Source organism: Tursiops truncatus, chromosome X (assembly GCF_011762595.2).
Source record: "Tursiops truncatus isolate mTurTru1 chromosome X, mTurTru1.mat.Y, whole genome shotgun sequence".
Lineage (NCBI taxonomy): Eukaryota > Metazoa > Chordata > Mammalia > Artiodactyla > Delphinidae > Tursiops > Tursiops truncatus.
Window position 1 is genome coordinate 97,484,692 of NC_047055.1, and position 24,428 is coordinate 97,509,119.

Here is a 24,428-nt window from a genome sequence, read left to right on the forward strand (position 1 = left end):
ACTGATTGATAAAAACACATGGTATATTGTAGGAAAACATCTCTCAAATAAACAGGAAGCTGGGCCTAGACTCTAGAAGCTACTGTGGCAATAAGATTAACAATCTCTCTTTGCCTTTATCACCATATTTTTCAGAAGTTTCTATTCAAATTTTTTGCCACCAATTTGCTCTGCAAGTATTGATAAATGAAAATTTGCTTTCCCTTCAAGCGTGAACATCACTGAAACTGCCATTAAGATTGATCTTTATAACAATATTCTTCACAGTTCTCTCTTGTCCCCTTCTTCTTTCCCCCAAATCCGACATCATCACCTCTTCTTCCCCCATTGCTTCTCACATCCTTTTCTCTATTTGACTGCTGGTAAGTGAAAAGCAGAGGGCAGTAGAAAATGGAGGTGTGTGGAATAGTGTAATAGACTGCAGGAGTCTCCTAGCCAGTCTCTCGGTCTCCAGTTTCTGTCTCCAACTCTTAATTTACTCTCTGTTTTGGCTCCAGAGATGCTTTCTAAAACAAAACGAAATCAGATCACACCTATGCTCAAAACCTTCTGTTGGGTTCCCGCTTTCAATAATAATAATAATATTAATAAATTAAGTTATTCAACTTAAAATTCACTGCCCTCCTCATTATCAGTGTGACTTACCCATCCAATCCATTTTCTGTCATTTCCAACATTCCATGCTCAAAACTGGCAATTCAAGTATTCATGAAATTTCACGCTTAGTTCTTTTACCTAATGTTCTTAGAATCTTCTCCTGAGCACACTTCTCTCCCCAAACTCTGTTTATTGGCAAATTTCTACTCACCCTTCTTAACCAAACACCTCAATTAATCAATTATCCCTGCCTCTGCTATGCATTCTTCCCTCTATTCTAGAAATGGTCACAATCTATATTATAGAAATGAGTGGACATGTTCCAGGACACCACGCACACAAGAAAAGAGTATATCTTGCAAGGGGCATCTTGTTGAGGGCAAGGTCGTCCCAGCATAAGGTTGCATCCATTGAAGGAAGGAATGCATTTTTCTAATTCTTATGAATGTGCCATATGTTCAGCAAGCATTTTTTGTAAACCTGGAGGGAGCACCCACTTCAAATTAACACAAAATTTCTGTGTGAGCTGGGCCAGCCTTGTGCAAGTTTGTTTTCTCCACTGGAATGTAAGTCCCTTGAGTTGTGTTCTTGCCTTTTCTGTGTGTTCACTCTCTCCATACCTAGAAAATTGGCTTTATACAGTTGGTGAATTAAACTGTGTTGGGCAGAGTGAACTGAATGATAAAACGAAATTACTGAGAAAATAGCTTGAGGGTGTCATATTTTAACTTACAATAAGGGTGTCAAATTTTAACTTACAATAAGCCATACTCCATATTCTACAGTTTCCTTCAAGAAGGAGAGGGTTCCAAACCTGCAACTATCAGATAAATAAGTTTGAGAGATCTAATGCATAGCACAGTAATTATAGTCAAAATTAGTATTTTATAAACTTCAAAGTTGCTAAGACACTAGATCTTAGCTGTTCTCAACACAAAAAGGAAAAAATAATTGTGTGATGTGATAAAGGCATTAGCTAACGTGACTGCGGTAATCATATTGCCATACAGAAATGTATCAAACCAACATGGTGTACACCTCAAAATTACAGAATGTTATCTGTCAATTATATCTCAATAAAAACAAAAGGATGAGAGGGTCCATAAAGTTAACATGGATTTGGGAAAATAGGAATTACTGTTTCCTCATATTTTAGATGTCATTTGAAGTGCAGTCCGCTGGAGCTAATATACTGGTACCCCAGAGATATGCGGAATCTCTACAGACTAATTGGTTGTATCATTGATAAGGAGCCCAGAGGAGACCCCCCCAAAATAAATAACTACCATTGGGTACAAAATTCTCATTTTCAGATTTTCTTCTCATAGTTTGCTTGAAAAAGGCTGCAGTGCTTATTGTATGCTGATGGTTTCACAGTAACAGGGGTAAGGAAGGTAGGTGAAGCAGGAGAAGGCCTTGCAGTGTGGAGGGGCTCAAGCTATGCATATATTTGAGAACATTCACCACATTGGTGAAAACTTCAAAGTTCACCTAACCTGCCACCATATTGCCAGCAGGCATACTGTGGTTAATAAATGTTTCAAAGTGTTTATGAGCCAGATGGGATTTCATCTCTCTGTTTCCCAGGGAACAAATCAGGGGTATGGCCTGTGGGAAGGAGTGTAGTTACCAATAGAAAAAAAAAAAAAATGCAGTTGTAACAAATCAAAAGAAAAATCAAAGGGCGAATGAAATGTGGCTTGCTGTTAAAAATTATGGAAAATAAAAGAAACCGCCCGCAAATAATACTCGGTCCCTCCAGCTATAAAAATAACTTTCATGAAACTGAAGTTAGTTTGCCTAAATGTTAAATTATACAAAGATTTTAGCATAATATAATTTAAGGTTTTTACCTTGACAGTCTGTAAAATTACGCAAAAATCAGTATTATTTAAGTCTGCACCTTAAATTATGATTGAAAAAGTTGCACACTGATTGCAGAATAGTTACAAATATACATAACAGAGACTGCCAGCTTAATCGCTGCATCAGCAGAGACAGAGAGACTGAGGGAGAATGAGACGAGTGACAGTGCAAAAAGTCACGCGAGGGGTTCCACTTATTTACGCAAATCTAAGGGAGATGGACAGAGTGACATACTATATATATATATATATATATATATATATATATATATATATACATTTTTATTTATTTACTTTTTTGCAGTACGCGGGCCTCTCACTGTTGTGGCCTCTCCCATTGCGGAGCACAGGCTCCGGACGCGCAGGCTCAGCGGCCATGGCTCACAGGCCCAGCCGCTCCGCGTCATGTGGGATCTTCCCGGACCGCGGCACGAACCCATGTCCCCCACATCGGCAGGCGGACTCTCAACCACTGCACCACCAGGAAAGCCCCATACAATATATTTAACAACTGGTATGGCACAGCCTTAGACTAAATTGTTGTAAACCATAAATCAACAAGAAGACCTTGTGGGGTCTTCTACCAGGCAGTGGGCACCCTCGCCCTCTCAACTCTTGATTTGACCTGGCAAGGCTGGAGCTCTCTTGGTGTGGAACAGGACCAATCTGCATTGCATAAGTTGCTCAGGGATGCTGACTCCCATTTACTCAAGTCAGCAAGATATGGACTTTGGTTTCTATTTGTTTTGACCAAATTCTGTAGACAGAAAAAGGACAATGTAGGACTAGAAGATAAATCTACTGGGGGGGAGAAGGAGTCTGGTGTGGTTCAATAAAAAGGCTCATGTGTTGATGGAAAAGGGCTGGTCAGGCCACAGTAAGTAGCTACAGATGGAGTCCACTCTTAACCCAGGCCCCACATCAAGGATCCCTGCCTGATCCCCCTGCCTCTCTCATAAGGATGATCCCAGCAATGCTGGGTGGTTTCCGACTTTGGAACGTAGGACTACACAGAGCAGATGTTCACACGGGCACCACTGTGAAGACAGAGTCCCAGGGTTGTGTCAGTACATGGCTTTGTGCTGTGCAGTGTTTGTGTGCTCTTTGTGGGTGTCTGTCAACCCCTCCTCCAGGAAAGTGCATTTCCTCAGGGACTGGGTCATGATTTTGCTCCAGCTTCCTCCATTCAATCTGCCCCTGTCTACACATGAGCAGAAATCTTTTTGGATTTCTACATTTAAGAGCATGAATTTTTAGGGCTTCTGTAGATTTTCCCCTAATTGAGGAATTTCTATGAACACTGATGGAAGTTTTGTAAAACTGTTTCTACTTTCAAACAGCTATTACATACGTCATTTCGTTTTATTTGAAAGTTCAAAAGGAACAACCAAAATGAAACAAATGGCTGACCCTTGATAGCAGTTTTAGTAGAAACGTTTCTGTTTTACACTTGGACAGCTATCAAACTGGGGCCTAATTACTTTACAGTTTTCAACAGGTGGTTCTTAATGGCAAGGCAGTTATCACACATTCAATAAGAAAAGGAGCTAACTAGGTGGACTTGGATGTTTGATTATCTATTTAAGCGTGTAATTGCATTTTTCAATATAATTAGCAATAAAATTGAATGTGTAAATTAATAGATGTGTTTCCCCACTTAAGTAATTGTAATTCAATGCAATACTTTAGATTAGGGGCATTATTTCTCAATTGATGGCAATATAATTTCATGATCATTGTTTTTCTTAATATTTTTTCTGATAAGAACAAAATATATGTAATCAAAAGACTGTTTTAATAAACTGAGATGCCAAGTTAAGTGTAATTATATTTTGATTAATTTAGATAAAATTTATGGAAGTAAAGATTAATACTCGAATAGTCTAATTAAAAGAATAATGGGAGTTCACTGGAGGTCCAGTGGTTAGGACTTGGTGCTTTCACTGCTGAGGGCCTGGGTTCAATCCCTGTTGGGGAACTAAGATCCCACAAGCCGTGAGGTGTGGGAAAAAAAAAAAAAAATTCGAAGAATAAAATCAAACTCTTTACCATGCTATTGAGAATTAACCCTAGGGCATTTTTCTAGGGCTATATAATGAATTGATATAAAAAAGGGATTGTGAAACATTTTATTTAACTATTGGTCAACCTATAGCTATTATTTTTCACAAATTTTGATATAGATGAATTCAGTTAAATCCTAAACTTTTTTAAAAGAAATGAAGAACAAGATTTAGCATTACTATAAAATAGCATTTTTTCTTCCTAAATGGTAATTTTCAGTGTAAAATTAAACTATTTTTTACATGTTTAAGAAGCTATACTATTTTTCAGGTGTAAATAATCCTACAGAAAACAGGTCAATATAATACCTCTTTCCAGTTACCATTATTTCATTGAACATGCATTCAATATAGTACATAATTGACACATAACTTATACATTTGGAACTATCTCCTGGGGGTTATAAATTCCTTCCTCAAATCAACACATGGCAGTATCTTTCTCGAAGGGAATAATGCTGTAAAACGTTTCCTCTAAGCCTGTCTTCTTTCTTTCTCTCTTTCTCACTCTGTCTCTGTCTCTGTCTCTCTCCTTCCTCCCCTGCCTCCTCTCCTCTCCCTGGCTCTCTCCTTCCCTGGCTTTAGAGAAGCAAGATGTACGGATCCCAGAGCCAGGAAATTAATTCTGTCAACAAGTTGAGAGAGCTTAGAAGCAGCTCCTTCCTCAATTGAGCCTCTGAGGAGAACCCAGCACTGGCCAATCCCTTGATTGAAGACTTGATAGACCTAAAACAGAGGACCTATCTAGGTCATGTCTGGATCTCTGATCCGTGGAAAATGTGATATAATAAACACGGATTGTTTTAAGCCCCATGTTCGGTAACTTGTTACACAGCCATAGATAACTGATACAGATAGGGCCCAGCAGGTCAGGCTTGCCTCCACTCTGCTCCCATGGGACTTCCTTATCCAACCATTATATTGGGCTGGCCAAACGGTTCATTTGTTTTTTTCCATAAGATGGCTCTAGTAAGTGCTTAGTTGTCTTTAACTTCATTAGAAACAATTTTGTTAGATTGTATTGTGACAGCTGTCATATCAGAGTGCATTTTAAAAAAAAACTTATCAAAATTGGTGAATTTTTGTGTAGCCAATTTGATATTGAAGATGGAAGAAAAAAGCAACATTTTTGGCATATTACAATTTATTATTTCAAGAAAGGTAAAAACGCAACTGTAATGCAAAAAAAATGATTTGTGCAGTGTATGGAGAAGGTGCTGTGACTGATCGAACGTGTCAAAAGTGGTTTGTGAAGTTTCGTGCTCGAGATTTCTGGCTGGACGATGCTCCAAGGTTGGGTAGAGCAGTTGAAGTCGATAGTGATCAAATCAAGACATTAATTGAGAACAATCAACGTTATACCACACGGGAGATAGCCGACATACTCAAGATATCCAAATCAATTGTTGAAAATCATTTGCACCAGCTTGGTTATGTTAATTGCTTTGATGTTTGGGTTCCATGTAAGTTAAGCAAAAAAAACCTTCTTGACCATATTTCTGCATGTGATTCTCTACTTAAACGTAACAAAAAAGTTCCATTTTTAAAACAAATTGTGACGGGCGATGAAAAGTGGATACTGTACAACAGTGTGGAACGGAAGAGATCGTGGGGCAAGCAAAATGAACCACCACCAACCACACCAAAGGCCCGTCTTCATCCAAAGAAGGTGATGTTGTGTACATGGTGGGATTGTAAGGGAGTCCTCTATTATGAGCTCCTTCCTGAAAACCAAACAATTCCAACAAGTACTGCTCCCAGTCAGACCAAGTGAAAGCGGCACTCAATGAAAAGCACCCAGAATTAGTCAACAGAAAACGCACAATCTTCCATCAGGATAACACAAGACTACATGTTTCTTGGATGCCCAGGCAAAAACTGTTATAGCATGGCTGGGAAGTTCTGATTCATCTGCCGTATTCACCAGACATTGCACCTTCGGATTTACATTTATTTTGGTCTTTACAAAATTCTCTTAATGGAAAAAAATTTCAGTTCCCTGTAAGACTGTAAAAGGCACCTGGAACAGTTCTTTGCTCAAAAAGATAAAAAGTTTTGGGAAGATGGGCTTCCCTGGTGGTGCAGTGGTTGAGAGTCCGCCTGCCAATGCAGGGGACACGGGTTCGTGCCCTGGTCTGGGAGGATCCCACATGCCGCGGAGCGGCTGGGCCCGTGAGCCATGGCCGCTGAGCCTGCGCGTCCCGAGCCTGTGCTCCGCGACGGTGAGAGGCCCGCGTACAGCCAAAAAAAAAAAAAAAAAAAAGTTTTGGGAAGATGGAATTATGAAGTTGCCTGAAAAACGGCAGAAGGTAGTGGAACAAAACGGTGAATACGTTGTTCAATAAAGTTCTTGGTGAAAATGAAAAATGTGCCTTTTATTTTTACTTTAAAACCGAAGGAACTTTTTGGCCAACCCAATAAAATTTACAACTAGTGTAACTCTTTGCTTATTCTTGAGGATAAGATCTTTGTTTAGCAACTAGAGGGCTGACATTGTTATCTATATTCCTATAGTCTTCAGCTGCCTTCAAGTTGCCTGCATTGGTTATTCCATTAAAGTGCCAGCCCTTGATGAAAGCACACACCACAGTTCCATTCTCACCTTTTTGTCGCTGAGGATGATGACACAGTAGCGGGTGTGCATGCCAAAGGGGAGAAAGAAGACCTCCAGGCTTGAAGTCCCTTTCGCTCCCAGGTGAAGAGTATGTGTAGAGCAGAAGAACTCTTTGATGAAATTGGACTTAATTACTGCCAAAACATGAAGTAGGGCTTGTTTACGTATCACTTCATAAGTGCTGTTCAAATAAAGCAGCTGTTTCAATTAGTGATTAGAGTTTGGGGATGAATTTTTAAAATGTTCAAAGCATTAGCACACAAAATTAGATGATGCATTTGTTAATGAAAGTATGGGGGACCCCAGCCCAAGCTTGACATAATAAAAATGTGTAATTATGACCCTCTATTAAAGATTCCTTAAAAAACAAAAGGAACTTCACTAGTGTTTAAAATTAGCCTAGATATACATATAAAAATAAATAGCAAAGAGATCATTCCAGAATCTTCAGCTTTTTTGTGGACTATGCAATGATTCAAATTACAGGGTGTAACAGACAACTTAAACTGGAAATAAAGGACTGTTTATAGTTTTATCTTTTTGTTGTTTTTTAAAACATATCCACAAACTCCTCAATACTGTCTCTCTCCCCCGTTGCGGAGCACAGGCTCCGGACGCGCAGGCTCAGCGGCCATGGCTCACGGGCCCAGCCGCTCCGCGGCATGTGGGATCCTCCCGGACCGGGGCACGAACCCGTGTCCCCTGCATCAGCAGGCGGACTCCCAACCACTGCGCCACCAGGGAAGCCCCCTCAATACTGTCTTGAATGTGGAGATACGGTGGGCCAGTCTTAGTGACCTGATCCTAACGGAGAGTATGCTAGAATGCAGCAAAATCAAGCAGTATGACTTCTGACACTAGATCAGAAAATGTAATTCAACTTCTTCCTAATCATCTCTCCTTCCTGGTTCACTTGCTTTTAGAACCAAGTTGCCATCCTGTGAAGAAGCCAAGGCCACATAGACAGGCTGCATGTAAGCGTCCAAGACAACAGCCCCACCCTCGATCTGACAGCAACTGCCTGAGAGACCCTGAGCAAGAGTCACCTAGCTGAGGCCAGTTACCCCCGAAGTGTGAGAGATCATAATATAAGGCATTTTTGTTATTTAATACCACTACATTTGAGGTGGTTTGTTCTGTAGCTAGAGATCACCAGAACATCCCCATATCCATTTTCCTATCCATCATTCTATCCACATTTTCTAAATCTATAGTTATTTCATAAAACAAAGTAAATCTGTCTTCTGCTTAACATTTTAAACATGATGAGACCTGTCACCTAAATAGGTTTAAACAGTTCAGAATAAGCCAAAGGAACCATAAAGGTCCCTTATTGAAATACATTCATTGTACAGGCGAGGAAACTAAGACTCAGCAGTGAAAGGCAGGATGTGGACAGAGTTTTCCAAAGGGTCATGGTGCAGAAAAGGCTGAGGACCAACACCTCGGGCTCCCATGTGGCTAGCAATCCCCAGGGCTTACCGTTCTGTCTACAGTCGCATTTACTGACTATTTCATTTCATATTATGCTCTCTATATAAAAATAAGATATGCAAAAAGATAAAAGCTTTTATTTGCAGCACTCACAGGTTTTTAAGGCATCTGGGGCCTGGGAACAGCCCTCAGCAACATCATGTTCACTGCTACTCACAGCACCGCTGTCATAAGGGAACAGGAAGACAACATCAACAGCACAAACAAGACTCAAAAACAATATTCTATCTTAATTCAATCTTTTACACATCCTTAAAAATTATGGCTACCTACAATATGACATGCAAAGACCACAGATGTATTTCCAAGATCATTTTTACATTTATATCGTTAGAAATTTTAAAAATAAGAAAAATCATTTATATCTTCACCATTGCTTTTTAAAAATTTTGGTAAAAACAATTCCTTTTTACTTGCAAATACTGTAGAGAAGTAAACAGTTGGTAATAATAATAAAAACCCAAATCCTCAGACTCCAAAGGAGGGTGTCTCAACTTAGGACTACATAGGCAGTCTCTCCAAAAATGGTTCTAGAACCTGATTTCTTGAAAAATTCTCTTCTCTAAGCTAACTGTTCCCACATTTGTTTCTTTCTCATAAAGGTAGGAGACTTGGGCAGCTGTTTAATCTCTTGTTGCACTTCTGAAAATTAGCCCATCACAGTCTGAAGCAAGGGCCTCCCTTGGAAGGTTCCATGTCTTCCAGAACCCATCAACTTTCTCCAAATTGCTCCTCTTGGTATTCATGATTATTTTGCTGTCAATTAGGACCTAGGCTCTAAGACATTGTTTGCCTGATTTTTTTCTGAGAATATAAACATCCCGTATTTTCTCACCTTGCCAGCTGATTTGTTTGAGTTTGATGCTGTAAAAATATACTATTTCTAAGTAATGTTCTTCCAACCATATCTATTCCTTTTCTCCAAACACTGTCTTTTCTTTACACCACATTCTTAATAAGGTTATTTACCACCTCTTGTCATTATTCTGTGCTTTACTTCTACTCACAGGCATTCTGACTATCGGTTTCAGTAATTCCCTTTTTTAAAAAGAACATTTAATACTTTTATGTCATTTGAGCATTTGATAGATCCCTAAAGGCTATGATAGACATAGTAGACGAATATTTTAGCATTTATAAGAGAGACAATACAAAGAGTGGAAAGAACAACAAAGAATGCTTATTTCTCAATGTACCGCTCTGATGCCATCTCTTTGATAATGGAACTCTGGGTAGAATGCCTGATTAAAATGCTCAGATAATCTCCAAACCTCATTTTGTTCAATACTTGCAATCACTAGCCCTTCAGTCATTTTTGTTTTTTCACAGTGAATAGAAAAGCAGAGCAATTTGGGGGCTTTGTCTCCTTTTTCTTTTCTTTACCTATTTTGTTGGAGAACAGCTAATGAAAGTACCTTTTTGAATAAATCAGAGTTGCCTTATCCTCAAAGGAAAGTCTCAAACCCAGAAAAATTGAGTTACCTGTACTATTTATGGTAAAGACAAATAAAAATAATTTATAGATCTAAGAATTTGATTGACTTGCTCATAAAGCTAATGATTGTCATGATTAATTCAGAGACATCAGAAAATAATTTAATAAAATAATCTGGCTCAGGAAAATTCTAATTTACCTAATCAATGTTCTTGACCCTAGAAATTTGATGACAAACCCAATTTGATTACAAAACCAGTATCTTGCATGTTCCAAAGACAGAAAAGAAAACAATTCACTCACCTTTTTGTTAATCCCCATACCTCAATCCATGCTATCACTTTCCCAAATGCTCATTGATTATTGTTGAAGCTAAGGCAGAGGGAGCATTTCAAAGCCTTGGTCTTAAGGAAGAATAGCATCAAAAGAGGCTAAAATTATACAAAACACTGTAGATCAAGCAATGGAATATTTTCTGCTAATTTAGTAGTAGGCCAAAGTCAGGGAGTAGAACTTACTTATGAGGTGGGAAGGGATGGCATTACTTTTTCCTCTGCAATAGTGGTAATACAGCTCTTTTCAAGCTAAAATAATCAAAACGATATTGAACTGGTTCTAGTCAGGGCATGAATAAATCAGCTGCAAGAATGGCTTCCTTCTCAAGCTTCTCCAACAGGGAAGGAAGATCTTTATTATAAGCTTTCATACTTCTGGGTTGAAGTATGCAGCATTCAGGGCTGCATCCAAACCAAACAGCAAATGATCTTGTTCAAGTCTAGTTTTTATGCATCACAGGAAGGAATATAAGAGGATCAATTTTTAGATTCATTACATCCTCCATGTTTCCATGAGTTTGTCAAAATAGGGCCCCATGGCCATCTGGAGGGCTGTTAAAATGGAATGTTTGCTGCCTTTTGTACCACTTTGGCTCCTGAACAGTTGAGAAGTCTCTAAAGCAAGGGGTGCTAACCTGTGGTACAAGGACAGAGTGAATCTGTGAATTTAAATGGGGAAAAATTCATCTTTATGTCCACTAACTCTTAATAGCAAGTTAAACCAAATCACAGTAGTAGTGGTTAACTATACTATGAATTGATCACCAAACAATCACAAATATGTATACATCACATTTCAGTTCTTGCACATATCTTGAGCTGTCATTTATTTCATTGCTACTTTTAGAGTATGGTAGTTAATCTCTACCAGTAGATCTTACTATGTATTGTGTTAATGAAGAAGTATATATTTTAACATATTACAATTTTTAAATATTTTGATAATCTACTAGACTATTACTTTCTTCTATGCTATGGACTGAACTGTGTCACCCTTAAATTCATATGTTGAAGCCTTAACTCCCAAAATGACTGCATTTGGAGAGAGGGCATATTGGAAGGTAATCAAGGTTAAATAACATCATGAGGGTGGGGTGCTAATAAGACAGAATTAGCATCCTTACAGAAAGAGACACCAGTGAGCTCAACCTCTCTCTCCATGTGTGCACAAAGAAGAGGTCATGTGAGCACACAGTGAGATGGCCACCACCCATAAGTCAAAAGAAGAGGCCTCAGAATGAAACCTAACTTGCTGGCACCTTGGACTTTTCAGTCTCCAGGACTGTGAGAAATAAATTTCTGTTGTTTAAGCCACCCAGTCTATGGTATCTTGTTATGGCATCCCAAGTAGATTAAGACACTCTGTAATCCTTGCATCTTATTTTATGTATTTATAAAACACTATTCTGTGAAGTAGAATAGGTTTCATAAGACTACCAAAGAGCTTGACAACATTAAAACCTCATATGAAACCCTAATCGAGAGCAAGAGGATCATGGCAGATTGTTACTCTTAGTATATACATCTGGTTTTTGATTCACTCTGCTTTCCTTACAAACTTGCCTAATTCTAACTGTTACTAATTATTCAGTGTAGCAGAATGAAATATTTTAAAATCATGGCTCTCCAGAACCCAGCTTTTTTTTTTTTTTTTTTAAACAAGACTCAGAAACATCTCTCTACCAGGGCCTTCTTTCATCATTTGGGTGGCTATTCTGGGCCAAGCTATACTGGGAACAATGACGAATGATGAAACCCCTCAGTTCACAGAGTATCCAGTCTGTCATGCAAAGTAGCTCTACAAGAAATAAGTACAAAGCAGAATGATAAACACTTCAATACCTCTTCAACTTGAATTCACACTTTCCTATGCTGACCCTATAGTCCATATTTATAAGCGTATGCCTTGTACTTCTCCTTGCCTGCCTGTCCCCCACTCCCCCCAATGCTTCTGCGATTCCCTCTTCCTATGATATTTCTATATTTGTAGGATATTTGTAGGAAAGTTCTGCCCCTGCTTTAGATTCTGGCCGTCAAGATCATACTCATATTTCAGATCCCAATTTGTATATGATAAAGGAGAACATGGTGTACACATGGAAAAAAGGTTACTAGGACCTCATTTTTCTCCTTCAATGTTTTATCTTTCACGAAGATCTCAATAATATCTACATAGTGATATTCCTTGCCAATCAGCTCACAGAGCATATACATATATATATATTATTTTTTGGTATAACACATACTACTGAATGCATTCTGCCCTGTATAATTGCTTACATTTGTGTAGATTTTTTCTTCTCTGCTTGATGGTTGGCAACTTTAGGGCCAGATCTGTGACTTATTTATCCCAATATTTCTCCAGTACTAAGAACAGTACTTAAGGTGCCACTTAGTAAAAATTTATTGAGTGATAAGTAATTCAAAATTGCTGGAAAAAAATTGCAAGTCATATCACTGTAGGAAATTATTTACAAATTGCCCATTTCTGAGCACTGCTGATCCATCACTCAATTTTAAAGTGTGGCTAAAATCAGTCTCCTGTCCTGATCCTTTCTGATAATCCTTGGGATTTAATTAGAATAAAAGCTTCTTAACTGCTCTTGCTTATGCTCAGGGATCATGTTCACATACAGTAAAATATGTGATGAACATAAAGTTTCCTCATCCATGTGGTTTCAACTGTGTTGTTTTATATGTATCTGTTGCTTAAGAAGACCAGTTTACAGAGACATTTTACATTTTTAAATAGGAGATCCTTTTTTATGCCATCTAAAAGATAATTTCAGCACTTTACGGCTCATTTGAGAAGAGGTTATTTATCATGTGGGGAGATATTAACAGAAGTGACTCTGAAGAGGAGTATCAGTTAGTATACGTTAGGTCATGCTACAGTAACAACTCCACATCTCAGTGGATTAACACAATAGTTTATTTCTTGCTCACACATGTAGTGATCTTTGGTGAAGGAGGCCTCCATTTCTAAATGTGCCTCTCTAATAACTGTGGCAGGGAGAGGGGACAAGAAAAATTGCTCACTGGGTCTTAAAGCTACCATCTGGAAAAAACAGTCAGCAGTTCTCACATGCCATTGGCCGATTGAGTTATGTGTTCATGGATAACTTCAACATTAGTGGGGAAGTGCAATATTACCATGTGCCTAAAAGAGGAAAACAAGGATATTTGTAACAAAGCTCTAAAAATAATCCAGTTAGCTTATGGAGATTTTTAAAAACATTTTCTTGTTCTCTTATGTTACCTTGATGATTAAATCTAGAGACCAGACCAGGGCTTTACTGAGATAATGTAATACTTATTATATGGTATATTACATATGAAAGTTAATCATAGAGGTACTGCACCAGACTTCCATTCTGGTCATGATTGAAATGCATGTTCTTAAATTTTGTGTCTGGAAATCTGTTCAAGACAAACATTAAGGAGAGCTTTAATAAAAACAGGATGTGTCACATTATTAAGTATTGTTTTATTAAGATTATATTTAAAGATCAAAAGGCCTCATTATGCTGATGAAGTCAGATTGATGAAATATTAGATAACGTTGTGCTATTTGGAAGAAAAACACTCTTTTGTGCTCCCCTCACGGTGGAACTTGTTGGTTGCCTATCCCAATAACCCCTGGTCCTTCCCTCCTCCTTGACAAAACCCTCATTTTCTTTTGATGTGTATGTGGAGAAGGGCAGTTTCTCAGTCTTCCTTCCAGCTAGGGTTGGTCATCTGATTAAGATTGGATCAATGGCTACAAGCAGAAGTGCTATGTGGTATTTCTGGGAAGCTTCCCTAACAGAAAAAGGGCACACTCTTATCCTTTCTGCTGCCTATAAAGTGGACTTGATTGCTGGAGTTCTGGATACTTCAGCTGATCCTTGAGAAAATGAATAAAGGCTTGCCTGTTACATGAACCGGAGCCTGGAGGTGTTACACAGAAAGCAGTCAGGACCCTAGAAGAAGGAGCCACAGTAATGCTTCTAATAAATCTGTTCAGAATTGTCAGAAAAGCAAGGTTTTTGGTGAACTTGAGACTATTCTATCACAACTCAACATATGGATTTGGGGCTCAGTATTCAATCCATGTCAATGCTGAAATGACATACCAAGGACCAGCCCTTTTCCTTGAGGAACTGTGTGGCTTTCATCTTTGTCTCACCCTTGCCTTTGATCTGGGAGACAGTCTTTAAAGAGGTGCACAGGAGTAAATCTGCGATCCTTTAAATTAACGGCTCTGAATTTTTCTTTGAGAGCTAATCTGCCGAAGCCTGACTACTCTATGTTCTCCCTGACCCAACACTCAATGTCACTGCATCTTTATGCTTCTTTCCTCACAGGAAGACTTGAGAGAAGAACTAAGACAGTACAGTATTATAAATACATATGGAAGAGACTATATGAGAAATAATGATCAATAAAGTTTGAGACTGTGATAGACACACTTCTTAAGTGATACTTCACGCTGAATTGGGAATTATTTTGCATGAGTATTTCCAAAGTTTCCTTCCTTTCCTAAATTAAATTACAAATGCTTTCATACTTGTTGACTCTATTTTGTTTTTGATTTGAAAGGCATAACTTAAAAAGATATGTTTACCTGTAGTTTGAGATTCTATGGCTTCAATAATTCTGGAACTTTGGGTCTAACTAAAACCATTTCAGAACATTGCATGAAGAAAAATCATATTAAAATCTGGATACAGAATTTCCATATTGTGTTCCAAATTATGAAGGTAGACTCATTATTCTTGCTCTTCATTAAACAGATCCACTTTGAGTTACTTCTGCTCACAGATACCTACAGCATTTCTTTGAGATTTGACTCTAGTTTAATTACGTGATACTATAAATTATTTGCAATTAATGTGAAGAAATTGTTTCAAAGCCATTCAGGCAAAATCTGTGACCACAAAGCAACTTCTTGATCAAGAAGCAAGGGACTGAAAAAAAAATCCAGGAGAACTGTTTACCGAAGTTTTTTTGCCAATACTAGCATTTCACACTACAAAGAAATTAACATAAATGCCTACAATACTGCATTCCTATGATATCTATAATGTTGCTTTATAGCTCAATGTATCAACACTGCCAAATCCTTGCCTCTTGCAATATTTTTGCAGCTAAAAGGATGACACTGATGCTGTCAAGCATTACACAGAGACAATGGTATAAAATAAACTAACAACACAGTAGTAACGGTCAAATGTACTTCTATAATAGAAACCTGCATTATTTTGTTTCTGCCTGACTTTCTTCAACCTTTATAACATTGTTTTTTTCTACTTCACTTTAAATAGCTATTTTGTAGTTTAAAACAGATGAGACACATGAGGCAATCTAACTTTAAAAAATTCTACTTTTCTATTGAGAAGTCAAAGTTCCTTTCTAAACTAAATACAGACTTCATAACATGGGTCAAATAAGCTTAAATACAGTCAATCCTCATTATCCACCAATTCCATTTTTGCAAATTCACCTCCTCACTAAAATTGATTTGTAACCCACAAATCAATACTCATGGCACTTTCAGAATTGTTCGCAGGCATGTGCAGAACGGTGGAAAGTTCCAGTAGCTGGTCACACAAGTTCCCAGCTGAGGTCAAATAAGGTGACACTGGGCTTTTCTATTTCAGTTTTCCAGCATAGATAAGCAGAGGATGGAGACAGTAGGGGGTAGTACACAAGTACAGAAGTGCAAGCCGAGGGACTTCCCTGGCAGCTCAGTGGTTAAGAATCCACGTGACAATGCAGGGGACACAGGTTCAATCCCTGGTCCAGGAAGATCCCACATGCCGCAGAGCAATTAAGCCCGTGCGCTACAACTACTGAGACTGCACTCTAGAGCCTGAGAGCCATGACTACTGAAGCCCATGCGCTAGAGCCTGTGCTCTGCAGCAAGAGAAGCCACTGAAATAAGAAAGCCCGCGCACCACAACGAAGAGTAGCCCCCGCTCACCGCAAATAAAGAAAAAGCCCGCGCGCAGCAATGAAGACCCAACACAGCCAAAAATAAAACAAATAAATAATAAATAAATTAAAAAAAAAAAAAAAAGAAGCACAAAGCCGCTCTAGCTCTGAGGTCAGGCTTTAAAACCTTTCTCTTATACCTGTTAGTGGGACTGCCTCAGGCAAGTCATTTAACACTTCTGAACTTCATTTTCTCTGTGTAAAGTAAAAAAAGTGGAATCTACCAGGATAGGTTGTTTTTAGGATTTACAATTATAATCTATGTGGTTAAATATACTTCTCCTTGGAGTAATGGTGCAATATTCACTAACTGAGTGTTTATGGCAACTTTATAGAAAATAACTACCATGAATAATGAGAATCCACTGCATTTAATAAAGTGCATATGTATTCAATTTTCATGCACATAAACCTAGCAATATATAAAGAGAATAAGTGTGAATAATATAAATTATATATATAATATAATATAAATTAAATATTTCAAATAAATGAAAACTACTATGTAATTATATAACAAGTTTACTTGAATGCTAATTTCTCAGAAATTTGCCTCAGATAATTATGAGCATAAAATATATAGACATTTACCCATCATTCATGTGGTCAACAAATTCTCCAACTTCAGTTAATTGGGATGGCAAAGAGATAAATGTTGAGGATTCCACAAAAATGACACTAAAATAAATGAAAAAAGGATTATTTTGAATTCTACTGTAACAAATTTCAGATGACCACAAAACAGTCTTCTTTTAAATTATTTTCCATCATTCATAAACTATAATTAGAATCAGAATAAATTACAATTCAAAAAGTCCATGTGCTCTCATTCTGCAACTCAAAACGTATGCTAGAAAGAAAAGATCTGGAATGGAAGTAGGTAAAAAATGCTATTTTTATACGGAAAGTCAACACTGAATTCTCATAACAAGGAAATTTAGAGCAAAAATGACCACCCAAATTATATTTCAGAAAGAAAGAGGAAATTACACACTGGTCTTAATACACTGTCAGAGTTATACACATTTAATAATTTCTAATCCTATTTCCAGAAAAGAGAAACGTTTCTTTCAGGAGTGGACATGAGATTTGGGTACCTAGTTAAATCAGTGCATTAATAACCATGCCATCATCTGGAATCACACAGAAATTCCGTCCTTCCTATATAATAATGCTCATTCCTTCAAGAAACAGTTTTGGAGACTCCATTGTGTGTTAGGTGTGGGACTAGGTACTGGAAAGTACAAACATGAATATATTATCCTCTCAGCCCCCCACAATGTAGAGAAATGATACTCTAACGACAGGTGAAAGATATCATGAAGAGTCATGTCAGGAATGCCTAATCCCTCCTGCAGAGTTGAACAGAATCTGTATAATATTGTTAAGAACAGATTTATCCAAACTTGATTTGTTAAAGGAAACCTTTTTTATTATATAACAGTTATTAATATCTTACAATACTAGCTTTACAATGAAAAACACATCAGTAATAAAATTAATCAAATATTTTAGTCTTAAAACACACACACATTCACAAACACACATATACAAACTAAGCTGCAACACATTTATATATCCTAACATTTGAATGTTGACATCAGTTTTTGTCCTTTTGTTTTAACTTGATATTTCTGGTGCCTTCATATAAGGGTTGTAAGGAATTTTATAAATATTAAATAATAAAAAGTTTTAAACAGACAAAATTAACTGTAGTAAAATGTAAACTATGAACAATGCAAGCTATGTATCAAACTAGCAGATTTGCTTATATCACTGTAAAGTTACAGTTACGCAAATGTAGGAATAATTCCTCTCCAGAGAGCAATTTAAACATAAAGTCATACACTAAATTCTCATTTAAATATCATAAAATTATGAGGCACAAAACATAATGTTTCCTTTTATTTCTATAAATCCATGGTGAATCACTGGGCAATTTATTTTGGTAATAATTTGTTCTGGCTAAAAAACAATCACACGGATAATATTACTTGACACACAAATAAAAAACTAAACCACTATAATATTAGATTTTTCATATACTATACATGTACCATTTTGAGATAAAATAGCATTCTGTTTGCTTGCTTGAAAAGTTCCTGCTTAATTACAATGAACATGCTTTCCTCAAAATAGACATATTAATTGTAAAATGAAATATAAACTGTCATTAAAATGGAAAAAGATCCTGTTTCATTACTGCAGTTTCTAAATCAGTGGTTCTCATACTTCAATGTGCATTATTATTATCCGGAGTGCTTGTTCAAAATGCAGATTCCCAAGCTTCTATTTGCATGAATTCTGACTTAGTCTGGCATGGGTTCCATTTAAAACAAGATCTCCAGGTGTTTTTAAAATAGCCTGTCTATGGATTAAACTCTGAGTAATCTTGACTTAGACCAGCACTGCTCCAACATTAATGTACAAACAAATACTCTGGAGATGTTGTTAAACGCAGATTCTAACTCAACTGGATTGGAGTGGGCCTGAGAGTCTGTTTTTCTAATAAGCCCCCAGGTGATGTTGATTTTACTGACTCAAGGATGACATTTTGAGAAGCATGAGTATAATCTAAAACAAAAACAACCCCAATATTTTAAATAATAAAGCCAGGCCACCAGAAAAAGAAAAGCAGGGAATGGTTTAGAACGACTATATATTCACTACCGTATAAAAGCAACAAAAACACTGGAAAAATTTGTCCAAATTAACTTTTTCAGAATTCTAGTTCACTAAAGAAAGGCTTGCAGCAATCTAAGTAGTGTTTATTCAAGAAAAGCTGCCAAACCTTGGCAAGAACAGTAGTTTGTGGCCTTGTAACTTTTATGTTATAACTCTCCCTCCACCTTTCCATAGCTCTATAGTAGCCTTGAAAACCAACAGCCTTGCAACCAAGGTAGTTGTAAAAAATGCTCAGGCTTGCAGCCACAGGAGGGAACAGACTGAGACTGGAGCTCTTCAAAAAAGTCCCATCCATCCCTGATCATTGTTCCTGTGTAACCCATCTCACAGTACCCTCCGAAGAGCTCAATATTCAAGGTGTTGTCTTTAATCAAACTGACTCAAAGAAAAACACCTATCCCCAAGATGTTAGTTGAAAACAATCAGTAGCAATTATGCCTGAGGCTGCAACAGCAACTGGATCAAATAAGAGCCTGACAAAGCATAAAAGGAAGATCTGGGGACAAGATGCCCATAGGAAGAGTCGCCATAGCTTAGTAGAGACCCAAAATATGTCAAAGACCTTCAACTCCACTTATGGAGACAAGTAATAAAGAATATCAATAAAGAGATATTATACAAAAGAACTAATTATAAATTCTGGACTTAGAAAGTACAATACCTGAAATAAAAAAGCACTAGAAGGACTCAGCTGCAGGTTTGAGGTGGCAAAAGGACCAGTACACTTGAAGATAGGTCAAGTAAAATGATTAATTCTAAAGAATGGAAAGAGAAAAGAATGAAGAAAAATTAACAGAGCCTCAGAGAACTGTGGGAAACCTTCAAACAGACAAACATAAGCCTAATCAGAATCCTGAAAAGAGAAAAACAGGCAGACAGAAAATGTGAAGAAATAAATGATGAAAACTTCCCAAATTTGATGAAAAATATTAATTTACACATCTAAGAAGTACAAAAAATTCTATGCAAGATAAACCCAAGGTGATCCATAGCTAGACAATAAGAGTCAAGTCATTGAAAGGCCCAGACACAGTAAGAAGCAGAACAAAATTGACTCAATACCTATGTTGCTCCTCAGTAAGATTAACAATAGAATTCCCATTTAAACCCTAAAGAACAGAATGCAATGCAATTGGATGATGTATATACAGTATGCTGAAAGAAGACTATCAATAAGGAATACTATATACAGCAAAACTATCCTTCAAAAATTAGGGAAAAATTAAGAAATTAACAAACAAAAAAATGAAAGAATTCATTGCTAACAGACCTACCCTACAAGAAATACTAGCAGAATTTCCTCAGGCTAAAGGAAAAGAACACTAGAAGTTAATTCTAAACCACATGATGAAATAAAAAGCATAGGTAAAGGTAACTACATAGGTAAATACATAAAACAAATAGGCTATAAATGTACTTTATTTGCAATCCTTTTTGTTCTCCTTTCTGATTTAAAATAAAATAGTGTGAGACAATAAATGTAAAACTGTTTTAAGGGCTTATAACTTATAAAGATGTAATGGGTGTAACAATAATAGCACTAACAAGAGGCTAGGAAAAGGAGATACACTGAAGCAAAGTTTCTGAATTATACTGAAATTAAATTGGTATCAATCTGAGCTAGATTATTTTAAATTAGGGTGCTAATTATAATATTCAGGATAACTACTGAGAAAAAAACTAAGAAAACATACAGTAAAAGAAACAAAAATTTTAAAAGGCACACTAAAAGTAAATATTTAAAACAAAATCAAGCAGTAATAAAGAAAGAGATGAACAAAGACACAGGACTTATAGGAAACAAGTATCAAAATGGCAGACAAAAACCCTACTGTATCAGAGATTACATTAATTGTAAAGGGATTAACACTCTAATCAAAAGGCAGAGATTGACAAAATGGAAAAAATAGCTTGGAAAAAAGACAAACATTGGTTCAAAGACACAAACAGACTGGGAACAAAAGAATTAAACAAACAAACAAACAAAAAATACCATGCAAACAGTAAAAAAAAAAAAAAAAGAGAACTGGAGTGACTATACTAATAACAGACAAAATAGAACTTAAAGCAAACAATGTTCCAGCATGACAGCATGAGAGCTCCATGGACTACTTACCAGGGAAATGAGTTAAAATATAAAAATCAACTATATAAACTCTCTGGAAATGATCTTGAGGGCATATAGCAAAAAAAAAAAAAAAAAAAAAACCCCAAAAAACACACACCTCTTCAGTAATATTTACTAAATTCAGTAAGAAAAGATGCAGTCTGTGGCACTTGAACCAAGACCACTCCCTTCCTCCTCCTTCCTCACCCAATTAAGACATAAACTCTACTCCAGACAAGTACAGCTAAGAATATAGGGCTCATTCCTCCCCTAGCTCCCAGATAAAGAACTATATTTCTGAGAGATGTGTGACATCAACATTTCTCATCCTGCCCCAAGTACACGTTGCTAAGGCTAAGTTCTGGGCAAATGCAGCTGAGAGGAGCCAAGGGGCTCCCTTCTTCTGCCCAGCACCAAATCATGGACCACAGGCTCTACATGGATGTGAAATTGCCATTGCCCTACCTTATAAAGTGGTGGATCTATGCTGGAAGAAGCAAGCCAGGAAGACCTGAAGCTACTGTCCCCCATCCCACCTAGCACTCAGCTCCTAATGTGGGACTGATTCTCCAAGAAAAGTGTACCAGTGTCCCCAGTTCCACCAAGAGAGCTGTGGCTCAGAGATTTTGCCTAGAGGGAGAAGCTGACCTTAACACATATAGTTCTTAATCTCTTCACAAAGGAACTGATTCCATTTTCAAAAACGTGAAGATCAAGGGTGCCCTTAAAAATAGTGCAGGTGGAGCTTCCCTGGTGGCGCAGTAGTTAAGAATCCACCTGCCAATACAGGCGACACGGGTTCGAGCCCTGGTCCAGGAAGATCCCACATGCTGCGGAGCAACTAAGCCCATGCGCCACAACTACTGAGCCTGCACTCTAGAACCCATGCTCCACAACAAGAGAAGACACTGCAATGAGAAGCCCACGCACCACAACGAAGAGTAGTCCCTGCTCGTTGCAACTAGAGAAAGCCTGCGTACAGCAATGAAGACACAACACAGCCAAAAAAATAAAAAATAGTGCAGTTGTAGTGAAAGGCAATTGGGAGGATCCCTGCTAGTTTGTTGGAGAAACCTGGGGCAAGAGACCACTGGGAGGAGCGCTCCTGGGGACAGAATAAATCTCAAACACTGACCTAACGAATTATTATTTCAAAGGACCTGGATTTGATTGAATTGGCCTGAAGAGCAATTTATGCCTTCCATAGAATTGGAATTAGGGAAATTTAATAGCTAGGTGTGGACAGAGACACAGAGAGTCAAAGATAAGCCCTGCCAAAACCACTGTTAACTCAGAGTGACTGTGAGCATACCCAAGGCTGTATCCCCTAGAAGCAACATTAGAAGGTTCACACTATGTATGTGTTTTTTTTTTTTGGGGGGGGGACGGGAGAATGGGGAGTAGACATCACTAAAATAAGCCAGCTACTCAGTAAACAAACAACCAAACAACATTAACAATCCTGTGGGAAGTGGGACCAGAACTCAATATATTTTCAAAAACGTCCAGTTTCCAACATAACAATTATGAAACAAGCAAAGAAACAATAAAAGAGGCATGCAAGAAAAACTGCCTGTTGGAGTGATCAACTACCATATTTAACAGAACACTAATTCAAAACAGCCATTGTAAATGTCTTCAAAAACGAAGGAAACTATGACTACAGAAGTAAAGGAAGGCATGATGACAATGTAACATCAAATAGAGAATATCAAAACAGAATGAAATTAATAAAGAACCAAATGGAAATTGTGGATTTGGAAACAACAAAAACAGATATAAAAAAATCACTAGAGGGGCTCAAGAGATTTGAATTGGCAGGAAAAAAAGAATTAACAAACTTCAAGATTGATAGAGATTATGCAGTCTGAAAACAGAGAGAAAAAGAAAAATAAACAGTCACATATATATGGTATACACTTAAATGGACCAACACATGTTTGATGAAATTAACAGAAAGAGAGGAGAAAGCGAAAGGAAAATAAAAACCATTTGAAAAATGAGATGGGTGAACATAGCTGTGTCACACTCCCCAATTTCAAACAATACAAAGGTAGAGTAATTAAAACAGTATGGTATTTGCATAAAGACAGATACATAGATCAATGGAAAAGAATGGAGAGCCCAGAAATAAATTCACACTTATACGGTCAATTATTTACAACAAAGGAGCCAAGAATATACAATGTGGTACTGACAGTCTCTTCAGTAAGTGGTTCTGGGAAAACTGGTCAGCCACATGCAAAAGAATGAAACTAGATCACTATTTTACATCATACACAAAAATTAACTCAAAATAGATTACAGACTTGAACATAAGACTTAAAAGCATAAAACTCCTAGAAGAAAACACAGGCTTATGTAAACTCCTTGATATAGGTCTTAGTGATATTTTGAATCTGACACCAAAAGGAAAAGCAACAAAAGCAAAAATAAACAAATGGGACTACATCAAACTGAAATAAAGCTTCTGCACAGTAAAGGAAATCATCAACAAAATATAAAGGCAACCTAATGAATTGGAGAAAATATTTGCAAATCAAATATCTGATAAGGGGCTAATATCCAAAATATAAAAAACTCAATATCTAAATCCAAACAATCTGATTAAAAAATGGGCAGAAGATCTGAATACACATTTTTCTAAAGAAGGCATACAGATGGCCAACTGGCACATGAAAAAATCCTTAACATCATTAATCATGAGGGAAATGCAAACCAAAACCACAATGAGATATATCTTATACCTGTTAAAATGGCTATTATCAAAAAGACAAGAAGTAATAAGTGTTGGTGAGGTTGTGGAGAAAAAGGAACCTTTCTGCACTGTTGGTGGGAATGTAAATGGGTGCAGCCACTATGGAAAATAGTTTGGAGGGTCCTCAAACAATTAAAAACAGAACTAGCATATGATCCAGCAATTCCACTTCTAGGTATTTATCTAAAGAAAACAAAAACACTAACTCTAAAAGATACATGCACCTCCATGTTCACTGCAGCATTATTTACAGTTGTTAAGATACGGAAACAACCTAAGTGTCCATTCACAGATGAATGGATAAAGAAATTGTGGTGTATATATACAATGAAATATTACTCAGCCATAACAAACAATGAAATATTGCCATTTGCAAAACCATGATGGATCTCAAGGTCATTAAATAAAATAAGTCAGACAGAAGATGACAATACAATATAATCTCTCTCATATGTAGAATCTTGAAATAAACGGGCTCATAGATATGGAGAACAGACTG

At 37.2% G+C, this 24,428-nt stretch overlaps 1 protein-coding gene across 1 annotated transcript in view; it reads right to left on the reverse strand.

The window, feature by feature from the left end:
- The window catches only part of CFAP47 (cilia and flagella associated protein 47), a 516,906-nt gene that overhangs the window by 199,457 nt on the left and 293,021 nt on the right, over window positions 1-24,428 (reverse strand). The window contains 3 exon segments of the mRNA XM_073798895.1: window positions 7,128-7,273; window positions 8,727-8,797; window positions 16,971-17,057. Of these exon segments, the coding sequence (XP_073654996.1) occupies window positions 7,128-7,273; window positions 8,727-8,797; window positions 16,971-17,057 (304 nt within the window).